We start from the raw sequence: 14,577 nt of genomic DNA, 5'->3' as shown, positions 1-14,577 counted from the left end.
ACAAATAAGAATCCTTTGTACTGAATGAGCATTATGTTGCTGCAGGGCCTGAAGCCAAGGGAAGGGAACGCTCACTTGGACAGCAAAGGCCATGGCTCCTCTCAGAGGTGGCCAATCTGAGTCAGCCTGGCCCCAAATCACGTAAGATGGTCTGCCCACAAAGCATCCAGAGGGAACAGTAATGACAGAGTGAGTTGAGGGAGTTCTGGGTGTATGGAAAGGGCGCTTTCTCAGTTTGGGTGCAGATACTGTGTTTACCACCTAGTACCCCTTTACTTCTTTGAACCCATGACACATGACTCAGGCCTGGCCCCCGAGTGCCCCATTTCTTTGGCCACAGTGATGGGCATGTGACAGGAGCGGTGCCAAAAGAAATGACCAGCAGGAAGGAGACAAGGCCTGTTCACCAGAGCTACCAATAAAAACATACAAACTTCTCTGGAGGAGTTGAGGGGGCCGTATGAATAAGAGATCACACTCAGTTAAGTTTATTTCCCAATAACGGTAACACAATCGGGGGGTAAGAGAAATTTAAAAATCAAAACCTTATCAGCATACTGTCTTTAGGTATAACCAGACCTCCAGAGGCAAAGTGAATTTCCATTAAAATGATATTTTCAAAATGTTTGAAGTTCAAGTTTGCCCCCTTTCCTTCTGAACTAATTGGTTCCAAAATGAGAAAGTTGAGACTGTGGTCTCCAGATACCAATGGTTGTTTAACTTTTGGCTTTGGCCATAAAAATCCAGCCTCTTTGTATGACTCCAGCCCCTCCATAACAGCATTATAATCATCCTCATCACCATAGCGAAAACACATAAAACACTATACTAGGAACTTGAAGGGTATTATCTCCCTGAATGTTAGAACAACCCAGAAAGGTGAGCATTATAATCTCATTTTACAAGTGAAGAAATTGAGAGTCAAATAGATCAAGCCACTTGTCTGGGGTTCCTTCCTAGTAGGTGGTGGAGCCAGGATTTGCCTCCAGGCATGTCTATGTCCACACTTCCACGCCTCCCTAAAAACATGGCCAATGGTTATTAGCGTTCATTGAAAATGACTCCGCGCTCCTTTAAAATATAGTCTCACAAGCAATCCCACTGTACCCAGCTACCCACAACCAGGCTCAAATAGGAAACAGTGTGAGGTAATTATAACGTATACCCCAGCCACTAGCTCCGGGTTTTCATGACTGAGCTGCCAAATCACTCCAAGCCAACTCTTCAGGAAATGTTCAGACACTTTCTCAGATTCCAGCTAAAACATCAACGATGTGGCCCTAGGGAGTATAGAGCTCACAGGGTGGTAATGGGATATAAAATTTGCAAACTTGAGGTCAGTGGCCTAAACTCTGGGGTGTGAAGCAGCAGCAGTCCATGATAGATTAAAAACTATTTGTCAACTTGAACGTTGCATATCAAGTCCCTCCTTGTAAAGCACTTGCCCACATCACCTTAGACATTAACCCCATCAGTAAGAGGAGAGAAAGATACTCCAGATGTAGTTCTGTCTAGAACCATTGGAAAGACTATAATATCACCAGACTTGAGATGGGGTGTTCATTCTGAGAGTTAAACATGAGGTCTCGTTCAAATGCAGTTAACGCTCAAAAATAGTTGTCACTTGGCTTAGGCAGATGTTCTAAAATTATTGGGATAGATGATACGGAAGAAAGAACAAGAACTTAAGATTTGTGTTTCTTCATTGGCATGTTTCTTAATATAATCTAAAGTATAAATGAGTAGTTTAGACAACTGAGTCAGGCAAGTTAGAAGATAAGAGTCAGAGCTTACAGACCTAAAGTTGCTATGGCCTGTCCCAGGACATTTGACATTCTAATTGCCAGTTTCAAGTGTGAGTGGGGTGCTGGTGGTAGGAGGTGGTGCTGCTCTTCAGATTCCCAGAGAAGGCTCCCCCTTCTTATTCTCCCACCCCCTACCTGGCTGCTCTCACTGGCCACTACCCCAATGGAAAGCCCCATCCTACTCAACCGCGCCTAGTATGGAGGCTTCTGTTGACTGCAAGGTAGCACTGAAGAGCTAAATTTCTAGTGCCCACCTTCCCATCAGGATTGACCACTGAGAGGCTGATGGCACTGCCTAAGGCCAAATAAACAAGAACAAGGCAAATGTCCTTGCCTACATAGTGCAGGAAGTGTGCTTATTTGAAGCACAGGTGAGGACTTCAAGACACCAATCACCCTTTCTAAGATATGAAGACAAAGAGGAGGTATAATCTTGTACCCAACAGTATACTTCTACTTAAATTGTCTCTTGCCACTGTGTGGCTCAGCTTCCACACCTATGAAGTAGGGAAGAAAATAAGTACCTTGAGCACTTTTTAACGAACTTTCTCTGGGCTTTGGTTTCAGCATCTGTAAATTTCTAGACTTGGTCCCACTATGACACTAAGTTATAGTATTTTTGTAAAGAGAGATGGTCTGACTATAAAGGAAGATCTGAGTCATAATTAACTATGCCAAAAAAAAAAAAAAAAACCTTGCAAATAAGAAGAGTCTTTAAAAGTTACCCATCAAAGGCACCAACCTATTAGACTCTGATTATACAATCTTATAAATTAGTACCAATGGGTAGGAGAAATGGTGAACAATAAACCATTATCCATAGGAAAAGGGGGATGCACCAAACTTTACATGGCACCATACACAGAAGTTCATCATACATGATGGATTAACCTGCTTTTCCACTGAATCCCTCTAAATGTTTTTGCAGGGATCTTTTCTGACATCCAAGTGTCTTTCTTTTTATGGTCTAGCTCCTCCAGAAGCCCTCAGTCCCCTGAGGAGGCTAGTTAAGGCCACAGGTCACCTGGAATGAGGGGGCTGTCATTCATACCAGTAAGAATGCGACACCTGCTCTGTCCAGCCCAGATCCCTGGCTGATAGCACTCTCCACCCTAGAATTTTCTCCCAATTGTCACCTCCCACCTCCTTTAATCCTTCTCCTTCCCTCTCCTAACAAAATCGTTATCTCTGCTTTTTCTTTTCAAACATCCCAAGACTGCCAAGTAAAAATTTTAAATTTTACTTAGAATTTATTTTTCTTAATGTTTTAACCCTTATTTAATATCTCTATCATCTCTATTTTATTTATAGCTCAGCTTCTGAAGTTACCTGCAAAGAGAAGAAAAGGAAGATGAGATGAGATGGTGATGATGATGATGATGATGATGATGATGATGATGATGATGGAGGAGGAAGAAAGGAAGAAGGAGGAGGAGGATGAAGAAAAGAAGGAGAAACTGTTGATGATAAAGAAGAAAAAAGAGGAAGGAGGCAAAGGAGAAGAAACAGAAAAACAAAAGAAAACAAACCCTGTCTCTGGAATACATTCCCTTGATTAATAGAGATATTCCTATACTTCAGTTCAAAACCACGAACTTAACAGCAGACATAATGTGTCCATAGGGCCCACATAAATCCTGTCTCCCAACACTAACATCATAAAATGGTTGTACTATATTTGGACTTAGATGTGTTTGGATACTTATATTTGAATGTAAGTATGACTGATGGTCTAGGAATTCACAACCCTTCAACAAAACACTGAACCAAATCACTTGTCTCAGGGAGCAGCTCTCCTAACTCGGAGCCTGCTTGCCGTCTGGAATACATCTTCGGCTGGGAATGGTGGAGATAGGGAATTTTCCTCTCTCCCTTCGCTCGGAAGGGCTGAATAAATAGACTCAGCGATAATTTCAACAACAACAACAAAAAAAACCACTTGAGAAAGTGGTAAAGTCTCAAGAAATAAAAACTAGGATTCAATATAATAGAGCAGCAGATCTACAATCCAAATTTGACAGTACTCCTCATGTTAATTTTATTTTATTAACGGTATGACTACTCCATTTACGACAGAAATAACAGAGTTCAGTTTGCTGTAATACCAACTATTGGCAATCGCATATCTATCTTTATTGGTCAGTTATAATTCCTGATTCCCCCAAAAATGTTTCTGAGGCAAATTACATCAACAGATATAAGAAAAGGAAGCTATTAACAGAAGCTGAAAGCAAACTCTCATACAGAAGGAAGGCAAAATACACAAAATACTTAAGTTAATAAATTAAAGTGATCACGCATTAAATTTGTCCCTGTGTTAAAAGCTAAAGGAAAAGGGGGGGAAACTTTAGGAGTCTGTTAATTCTCATATTTGAAAAAACAAAATTTGCCAGTTAAAGAGGAACTGTAATCTTATTCCTGGGTTGCATGAGTTCTTTAAATGCAGAAGTGTGGGCAAGCTAAGAACAATGTCCTTAACATTAATCTAACAGATCATGAAGATACACTGTTCATGTAGCATTTTTCATTCGAAGTTACAGAATTCGAAGCAGCTTTCATTCGAAGCAGCAAAATACAATGCAGTATCTCCAATGAAGAAGTAAGTCAATGGGACTTGATCAAGTTAGAGTTAAAACATCCGATCACCTTCTCAAAAACCTAATCCCTACTGTGGTAGCTAGTCTCCAAAGATGTCTCCCCACATTCCTCCCCCCTCTGCAGACACATGCTGGTGCACACATCAAGAGGTAGGGCTTATTAGTCCATGCCCTTGAGTCTGGATGAGGCCTGTGACTTGCATGGATTTCCAGGTCATGCCAGTCCAGGCGAAGTTTGAAGAAAGTCTGGTAGCTTCCATTTTTGTGCTCTTGGAATCCTGAGGTACACTGTGAAAAGTGTGGCTGTGCTGCTGGAGAGTCTATGTGGAGAGGCCACGTGGAGAAGGAGACAATCTGAGACCATACGGAAGAGAACTGAGGAACCTAGCCAACACAGATAACACATCTGAGCCCCTCCAGCTAGCTAGTCATTGAAGTCAGCTCCGTAGTCAACTCGTGGGGCTAAAGCATGTGACCAGAGGTCAAAAGGTTATTGTTCAACATCCAGGCCCAATAGACACTTAACCCTGAGCAAGGCCTGATAACTTCACCTGGCGCTCAGTTTCTCCATTTGAAAAAACACACTCAGTGGCTCCATCCCCAGGGACAGACCCAGGCAGGAGGCCTCAGAGGAGAGCTTTAAAACTTGGAAAGCACCCAGCAGAGCCTGACAAGTGGCTCTTTGCTTCCTTTATTCCCCTCCTCTGTCCTTAGATTAACCACACCAAAGTAAACAGTACTGCAGGCTCCAGTCTACAGAACCAGAAATACACGTGAAGAAGTCATCTCGCTCACTCCAGCCCCATCAGACACTGTGGGAAGCAGAAACAAGATTCCCCACTGTGCCCTGTCCAAATTCCTGGCCTGCAGAATCATAAGAAATAATAAAATTGTTGTTGTTTCAAGCCACTAAGTTTGGGGTAACTTGTTACATAGCAATAAGAAAATCAAAACACTCACAAATGAAACTAGCTTGTTTCCTTATAGTAGAGGAACTAGGGATGGTTTGTTTCTCTTTAGTTTTTTATTAACGGTGCTATATCGTTTTTATGTATAGTAAGTTTTAAGGCGCATGGAGGTGGGGGCACCCTAGGTGTGTCTTCCCCTTTGCCTCTCCTCCTGACCAACCAAGTGGCCAAGTACTGCTCATGCTACTTCTAGAACGTCACATGAGCCTTCTCTTCCCCCACCTCCACTGCTCAGGCCATCAATCACTCTCACCCTGACCCCTCTATTAGCCTCCCAGTCCCCCTGACTCTGGCCTCCCTACCTCTAAGCCACACACCTTTCACACATCCACCAGAGCAGCAAAGATCTCATCACGCTCCCATCTTAGAATCCCATACTAGTTCACCATCCTCACCTTTCACAGCAATCAGATAGTAACGTTTTGTGCCCTTTAGTCCCTCTCCCACTCCTGACGGTGTCCCCATCTACGGACAAGCACAGGTAGTTGCATACTGCACAAATCCAGGGGGCACTACGTTCCTGGGCTACACTAAGAAGTGTTCCCCTCGAAGGTGTGCAATGCAATCCCTGCCCAACTATACTCGATGTCCCTCAGTCCCTTCACACGTTCCCTTCATAGCTTTTTCACTCAACTTTTTTCCTTATTTCTCTCCTCTATTTCCTCCAAGCTCTAATGTATGTAATTTACCTTACCAGTCAATCAAAACTGGTGAGTCAAAAATTGTCTATTGAACACTAACCACATACCCAGCTCCTCAGTATCCCTAGTGATAAATAAAACAAACAAGAACTCTGCCTTCCAGAAGTTCTCAGTCCTAGTAGACAGTCACTTATTTATCACATAGACGAGAGGTCGGCAAATTTTTTCTGTAAAGGACCAAGTCGCAAATAATTTAGTTTTGCCAGCCACACATTGTCGTAACTACTCCACTCTGCAGCTGCATCAGGAAAACAGACGTCGATGATATATAAACAAATGGGCACGGCTTTGTTTCAATAAAATCTCATTTACACAAACAGGGCTTGGGTCACTGTTTGCCAACCCCTACCGACTTTCACCGTGAAGTCTTTTCTGATGAATCCTATTCCCACAGTGATGCTTCCCTTGGCATATGACTGCATTTGCCTTCATTAGATGTTGAGTCTCTCCCACAGCAATGATAGGGAAGATTCTGGGGAAAGGAAAGTATCAAGAGTATGGGAGAAAGAAATAAACTTACCAGGTATAAGATTTATTATAAATGAGAAGCAGTAAAATACACTGGTTAAGAGCACTGACTGTGAGGCCAGATTTCCCAACTCTGTCTCTTACTAGTTTATGTCACCAGAGGAATTACTGAAACTCTGTATCCCTCAGTCTCCTCATCTATTAAATGGGCAAGCAGGTAGAATCTTTCTCATAAAGAAGTTATACATTAAATGAATTAATGTATGTAAAGTGCAAACCTCAGTGATATACCAGAGCTTGCTAATATTTACCATTATTACTGCAATCTCATGTAAAAATTACATTATATTAATGGCTTTGAGCTTAAAGGCAACCATGGTAAAAAACGAAACATAAAAAATTAAATAATTTATCATGTTGGTTAAAAATTTAACACACATTACAGTTTCCACTGAAAAGAGAAACATCTCTTCCAACTCTATTCTGACAAATTTTTCACATAGGACATGAGAACAAAAGATTCTGAATGACATCATGAGGAACGTGTCCCATTCAGAACCATGGGCAATGCAGGACAGTACCTGTGATGGTTACCTACCACCCTTAGTAAAAGTTCAAGGTATAATATAATATAATATAATATAATATAATATAATATAATAATATAAATTAATATAATACTAAAATATATGTGCGTCCAAAGACCTCACCAACTCTGACATTCTATAATTCCTTCTGTGTTTTATTAGTGTCTTTGTAGAAATGTTAGGGAAAGTTTCTTGTTTGACAAATTCTAGTGTATTATTAACTATACTTGGGATGTGTGAACGAGCACGAAGAATATTAGGAATTTTAAGTGGAATTTTACCAAAGTCTTAGTCCTACATTTTTGATCAGTGGAATGAAAAACCAAAACCATAACTAAAATTAATGGAGAAAGAAAACTTAATATTAAGAATTTGTCCTTAAAATTTAACCTTTGTGTGCCTCGGCTCTCAGAGCCATAAAAGCTAATAAAAGGACCCATCCAACAGAAATGCTGTGAGCATCAAATGAGTTATCAGATGGAAAACACTGAGAGCAGCGCCTGGGACATAAATGTCATCTAGAAGTCACCTACTAGTGCTATAATTGCTGTTGTTATTTCTGGGTTTTTTTAAGGTGTTTTTTATTTATTTATTTTGTGGGGGGCAGTGGCAGAAGGAGGGAGAGTCAGAATCCCAAGCAGGCTCCGCACTGTCAGCACAGAGCCTGATGCAAGGCTCGATCTCATGGATCATACGATCATGACCTGAGCCAAAATCAAGAGTTGGATGGTTAACCAACTGAGCTACCCAGGTGTCCTGCTGTTATTTGTTTTTACTTAATCCTACCCCCCATGCCCTCTGCTACCTTCCCACTGACTCCTGGTCCTTCCCATAATGGATTTGACTTTTCCTACCAAACATGAAGCTCCTGCAGGCTACAGGATGGATGTCTCTGCATTCCACAGAGCTAAATTCAGGCTGGCCTTCAATCAAGGCTTCCTGAATTAATGAACTCTTTGAAATCCCATCTAATGATCAGTTAGTGTTAAAATCTTAGGAGTCCTGCCTTTGATGATTTTATAATCTGATGGGAAAATGAAACTTAACAACGGCTGCCATATAACTCCGGCCTGATTTCAGCCTTCTTAAAAAAAAATTTCATGGAAAAAAATTCTAAGTTGCATCAGTAGGGCCCATTTGTGGGATTGGTTTCTAGATGCAAAGAAATTGTTAATATAGTTTCCTTCTATTTCCAAAAAATATTTGAAATCTTATATTCATATCAAAAACAAAGGTTAAACTTCACAAATTGGTTGTTTGGTTTACTGAAGGGAAAAGCAAACAAAGTCTGGGTAAACACCCTAATAATCTGTTCAGTATTTTGCTTGATAAGCGTCATTGGCCTAATAATATATTCTTTTTAATCATCAGCCACACAAGACAACAAAGGAATATTTCAATGATCTTTAGAATTCCTAATAAGCTTGGAGAGATGTCTGCACTTCCTTTTCCATCAGCCTGGACCTCATCTCACGGTAGGCTGATATATGTTTTAGTTAACACGCAATACCAACAACTTACGTGTTTTTGTAAACAACCTCTATGTCTTAAATGCTACAAAATGAGTCATAACATAAATCAGTATTTTGTGTCCATCTTCTAATTTAAAATGTGGAGTTGCTAAAAACTTCTATTTAAAAATATCTTTTTTTTAAAGGTATTGCAATATTTTAGCTTAACCTTTTCAATAAATACAAAGACAAACCATACCACTGCAGGAGTCTTTTCCCCATATTATTAGCCTACCTGACTTCAGATGAAGGCTTAAAGTTGTCTTTGTAAAGTAAATGGACTTTATAAAGTCTACAGAACTTTGTGTCCCCTGTTAAAGTTCTTTATTTGCATAACAGACTTCAGTGTAATTAATCCCTTGGAGTTTGCCAGCACATAATCTACCCTGTGTACCAACTGTCCCGTGTGGATTTTTCTGGTAACAAGACCTCTGGAAAAAATAAACAAACAAAGACAAAAAAAGTACGCAATAGGGGACAAATTATGTGAAATACACCCAGTGTCATACACTTATAAACCAGGCAACAAGGATAGAAATTCTCAATCTGTCTTATCAGATTTGGGAAAAATGGGTTTCACTCTAAAGACTTTTTTCCCCTTTGACAGGAAACTGCAATATTTCCTTATTTCAGAGCTAAAGCAAAAGGCAATATTAACAATATTTATTATATATAACACATAACATAATAATATATATTATAATACAATATATTATAATATAAATCTATAAATATGATAATATATTATATATAATATGTATGCATTATATATAACATATAAATATTTATTTATTAGGATAAATGGTTCCTAACTACTGCTATTCAAGTAGAGCTGTGTGTTTTTTTAAATCAAATAGTCTCCCACACATTTGGCCTCATCACAGAAGTTAAGAATTCAGCTGAGAAACATTCTTGTGAACTGAAATTCGAACAATAAATCTAGGATTTTATTGTTTCTCATAAAGTCGCTTCACACATGTTAAGCAGTGCCCCAGTCAAAGGAAAACTACTATACATGTATTATTTGAAAACATTTTTGAAGCTTCCAAAATTCTCCTTTCAAAATAGAGAAAAATGCGATTTTTGCAGAGTGAATGGGGACCACACTCATTCCATAAAAAAAGGATTTCCTGTAAAAACAGAAATTGGCAATTTCGTCTAAGAAAACACAGCGAAAGCTGGGAAGAAACTTGAGGATGCTTAAATTTCCACTGTGGAACAACTTCTGTTGCCCAGTGGGAAGGGGAAAACACACACACACACACACACACACACACACACACACACACACACACCTGCAACAGGATGGAAGAGAAGAAGACAAGCTAGAACTACAGTCTTTAAGGGGAAAAGTTAGGCACATCCCCAGTCTGTGAGGCGGGGTGCGAACAGGAAAGGGATACATATCCCAAGAAGATGACCAAGGCAAATTCCGTAGTCACCTGTCACATCCAAGAAAGACAAGGAGGTACTGGTGGAGGAGACGAGATGAGTGCACAGTGGACACTGGTGAGTTTAAAGCACATTTTAACCAGAGGAAATATTAGTGAGGTGCTGAAAGTTGCTGCCACCAACTGGGCATCAGGCAGACTTGGGGTTACAAATCACTTTCACTTCAGAAATTGTGCATTTCCATCAAAATGGTCAACAGGTTTTACTGCAGTCAAAGAGGTTAGTTTTGAAGCTGGCAATATTTTAACTAGCAAAAAATAGAAATTTTAAGCAATAACTAGAAAAATGTTACCCACAAATGCTTTTCCTGATGATTTATACAGCAGGGCATGGTTAAAAGACTTATTCATGGGAGACTAAGAGCCATAAGCAGAGAAAATACCTTTTAAATGCTATTCAAATTTAAAAGCAGAATTGGTACTTATTTAAAATCTACGGGAAAACCTTTTCTCCAGAAGTTCTACTTTTATTAACTTATACCACATATAAATTTACACATGTACACATATAGGCATGTAGGAGAATTTGGGAATAGCAAAAAAAAAGAGTAATATAATCCAGAGAGCCATCATTAGGGAACTGTTCCAGCCATGTATGGTATTCTTTGCACCAAGAGAAGGCACAAGGTAGATCCATATGAATTAACAGATGGAGGCACTAAAGATATATAGAAGTGAGCAAGGTTCAGAACAGCATGTACAGTATATTGCATGTATTAAATAGGATACACAGTATACATATATGTATATGTATGTATGTGTATACAAATATATATCTCAATATGCATATATATGCCTATAATAGTTTTATAAAAATGGTGTCTGAGAGTTAAGAGGGAAAGACTTTTAACTGTATATCCTTTTAAATTATTACTTTTTTACCTCCCCATATATCTATATATCTATATCTATCTATATATCTATATATACCTATAAAACCTTATAGATAACATGAGAAGCCTAAAAATAAAAACCTTTATATTAGTATATATTACACAGCAAATGTTAACTATAATTATTTTTCAAATCTTTATGTAAAGTCTTATAGATAACATGAGAAGGAGGCACACTCATAATCACTGTTCTATTAATAACACGTTTTTAGGAAGGCTCTATGAATAGCTTGCAATAGAGTAACATCTATGTTAGTAACCAAATACTATGAAGAACACAGAGAGGTGTTGCCCTGTAATCGTAAAAAAAAAAAAAAAAAAAGGAAAACCCAAGAGAAATAAGTGGTGGTATGAGTCAATCTATGGACATTCTGTTAAGCAACAAAGTAAAGCTCAGTTTCTGTTTTCACACTGAGTTTGTGCCTCCCAAGGAAACAGGCTGGTTGGTGTTAGCACAGAGATGAGACAAATGTCTGGCTGGGCCTGATGTCTCCCTGCAGACTTTCATCCACAAATTTAAACCCCACTTCCTTTCTTCCTATAGGAGCAATGCCATCGAGCTGAGCTATTATGATAATATATATAGCAGAGATTTTTTTTTTAAGGAAAAATACTAGACTAAATCAGGTCCTTTTGAGAACGTATGAAAATCAGAGTTTTAGTCCATGTGTTGAACTTACCATGGGCCTTGCACAGCAATGAATGCCTGCTGTCTAATCAGAATCAGGCTTAACATGATAAGCAAATTTCCTTTCCAGCACTGTTGGAATCCTGGATTTATTTTCCACAAAGGCCAAGATGGAACTAAATTAATCATAACTATTTCCTGGGGCCAGAAAATCGTGCATATTTTACCGCAGCCGAAGTGCTTGGCCCTGGCAATCACCTTGTCCCTGGTCTAGACCAAGACTCAAAAACTGGTCCATTCAGTTTACTGCACTTTTTTCTTCCTGCACCTAGGCTATACAAACACAAATTTTATTACATATATCTCATTAAAATATCCCATAACAAAAAGGAATAAAGGAAACGTTCAGCCGCATATCAGATTGGACACCATCACCTGATGACTCGGGATCATATAATCAAGCTACAGAGTTACTCAAAAAGAAGCAACAATGAGAATCAAAAGAACCTCTGTATGTGCATACTGTCTGGGGTCATTTCACAGACTCCTCCAAGGAGAGAAAATTTACAGTTCATCCTACTACTTCTATGGGGGCTTGAATTTAAACAATCTCACAAGGACAGATTTTTCGTTCAATCTGAACAATTTTAAGGGAAATATATTCCCACCCTTCTTCAATTCAGGGTACTGACAGTCCTTATACCATCAACCTGCCTAGTGTAAATACTTCCTGCTGAAACATTTCCTGTAATAGGGACTTTAGGAAACCCGGGAAATGCTCAATTCCATGTACATCACACATACATCACCGGTTAAAAACACCCGTTTAAGGCCGTCCACATAAGCATGACTGCCCCCAATGAAATGAAGAGCCCGTGAGAACCCAAAAGAACCCAAGTTCTCAAAAAAGTTGCCCTGCTCTGCTTCCAGTGCAGACATCACAAAGGCAGTATCAACCAGAAAATTCAGTCCGTAATTTTCATAAGCATAACTCGGTGGAGAGCCAACCATTGACTGTGTCTTCTCTGCCTGTCATTAGACTCCCTTCCCTTCCTGCCCCCTCACCAAAAGAGCATCTGCAAAGGTGCCCACGAGGCAAGCACTTTGCCCTGAACACAACCGGAATTGGCCTGAAGGGAAAGGAATGGGCTTCTCCTCGCCTCTCAGTGGCAGCTCCTCCCCTTCTTCCTCAAAAAACCCTTCTCGCCTCCAAAAATCGGCCTCTACAATGGCCCAAGATTCCTTTTCACCATGACATCTCCTCTGGGGCAGCAATCTTTAAAGCGTTGCAGCAAAGCGGTTTAGCCTCGAACTGGGCGAGGGCCGGACACCCCCTGCACTTCTAAGGTAGCCCCAGGAGATCTTCTCAAGGATCTTTCCGGTGTCAAGAATCGGCCCTGTCCGTTCCCTCTGGATCGTGATACTCGGGAGAAGAGGGAGGGGAGACCCACGCCAAAGGAGCTGGCCCGTTCCATTACCCTTTAAGCGCGTCGTGTCCTCCGCCGCCTCTTCTCTTGGCCCGGCTGGCTCTGGTTTCTTTCACGTTCCCAGCCTCCAAATTGGCGTCGGCCCCATGGCTCGTGTAGGACGCTAAGAGCACGGTAAATCCCAGGACGACCTCCAGCAGCCCTCCTCGCCGCATGATGCCGCGCGGCCGCCGGCTCCCGCAGCCTCTCGCCGCGCCCCGGGCTCGATCCGCGGCCGCCGCTGCGCCCTAAAGCGCGCCGCGCCGCCGGGGTCCCGCTCTCCCGCCGCCCGTCCCCCGGGCCGGGCTCCTCCCGCCTTCTCCAGGCGCTGCTCCCACTTCAGGCGGCCCCTGCCAGCTGCAACAGACAAATCGCCGAGGCGGGGGAGACGTTCAGGGCATCGGGATGCTGAAGCCTTGGGGTCCCCATTCCCGAGCCCAGCCCGCGCGCCGCCTGAGCGTGGCGCAGTTACTTTGGGTAAGTGAAGACCGTTTGGTCCACAGCTGGCCGACAAGCCCAGGCCCCCGCCGGCCGCGGCTCCAGCCAGCCTCTCGGCCTCCCGGACGCCGCCTGAAAAGCGCGCCGCAAAGCACCCATGTCCCGAGCGGTTCGAAACCCCGGAGCCGGCTCGCTGGGTTTATTTTTTTTTTAATGGCACGAAAGGCGCGCGATGCGCGCTTGAACGCCCCAACTTCCCTGACTGCCCTCTCCGCCAAGCCGCGGGGCTGGAAACCCGCCGCGCCGTCCCCGGCCGGCTCCGGGCGCTGCCACCGCCCCCCGAGCATCTGACGCGGAGCCCGGCACCGGGAGCCCCGGGCCAGGAAGCTGTCAGGCAGGGGAGGGCCGGCGCCAGCTGTGGACGTTCCGGGACAGCCCCTCACCCAGTCCCTGTCCCTGCCCTCGGCGCGGCGCAAACGCAAAAGCCTCCGTGGCTGCAGCTCCAGCCCCCGGTGGCCGCCCGACCCCTGTCGGGACCCTGGCTGCACCCACTGGAGAAGCGGCGGCTCCGGCTCCCGAGGCGGCGGCGGCTGTTCCTCGGTCCTGCCCGCGGCAGCCGCTGCCCCGCTCCGCCCGCAGCTGTCCCAGCTGTGGCCGCCTGTCCGCCTGTGGCACCCACAGTCTCTGCCGCGGCTCCCGCGGCCCCCTCCTTTCCCCACCTCTTCAAGTATCGTCTGCGCAGCGGTTTCTCGCGAGAGAAATACTTTTTTAAAAAAAAGAAAGAAAAAGAAAATGACACCCCCTCCTACATCCCCCTCATCGCCACCCCACCCCTCGGCCCCATCCATCCTCCCTTTCCACTCCCCTTTGCCAGCCACCGCCTCGGCGCGGGGGCCTCCCTCGCTCGCTCGCAGGATTAGCGCAGCTGGGAGGAGACAGAGGTGATCAGGTTCTGCCCGGCCTGGGATTTTTCGTTTTGGGGTGAGGAGCTGGGGGGATGGCAAGAAGTGGAGTAGCGGTTTAGCCCTCTCTGCCGCTGGGAGGTCTAGACCCGAGATTAGCCT

General features: G+C 42.9%; 1 protein-coding gene across 2 annotated transcripts in view; it reads right to left on the bottom strand.

Moving 5' to 3' along the window:
- FBN1 (fibrillin 1) overlaps positions 1 to 14,205 on the bottom strand; it is a 232,223-nt gene extending 218,018 nt beyond the window's left edge. For both annotated transcript variants that reach the window (XM_027067205.2, XM_027067206.2), the window contains exons 1-2: positions 14,066 to 14,205; positions 13,088 to 13,432 (exon numbers count right to left, since the gene is read on the bottom strand). In XM_027067205.2, the coding sequence (XP_026923006.1) occupies positions 13,088 to 13,251 (164 nt within the window). In that variant the 5' untranslated portion in view covers positions 13,252 to 13,432; positions 14,066 to 14,205. The remainder of the gene's footprint in view (positions 1 to 13,087; positions 13,433 to 14,065) is intronic.
- Positions 14,206 to 14,577: the final 372 nt, after the last annotated feature.

This window comes from Acinonyx jubatus, chromosome B3, assembly GCF_027475565.1.
Source record: "Acinonyx jubatus isolate Ajub_Pintada_27869175 chromosome B3, VMU_Ajub_asm_v1.0, whole genome shotgun sequence".
NCBI lineage: Eukaryota > Metazoa > Chordata > Mammalia > Carnivora > Felidae > Acinonyx > Acinonyx jubatus.
The sequence above is the reverse complement of the archived record's forward strand: the minus strand, read 5'-3'. Positions and strand labels throughout refer to the sequence as shown.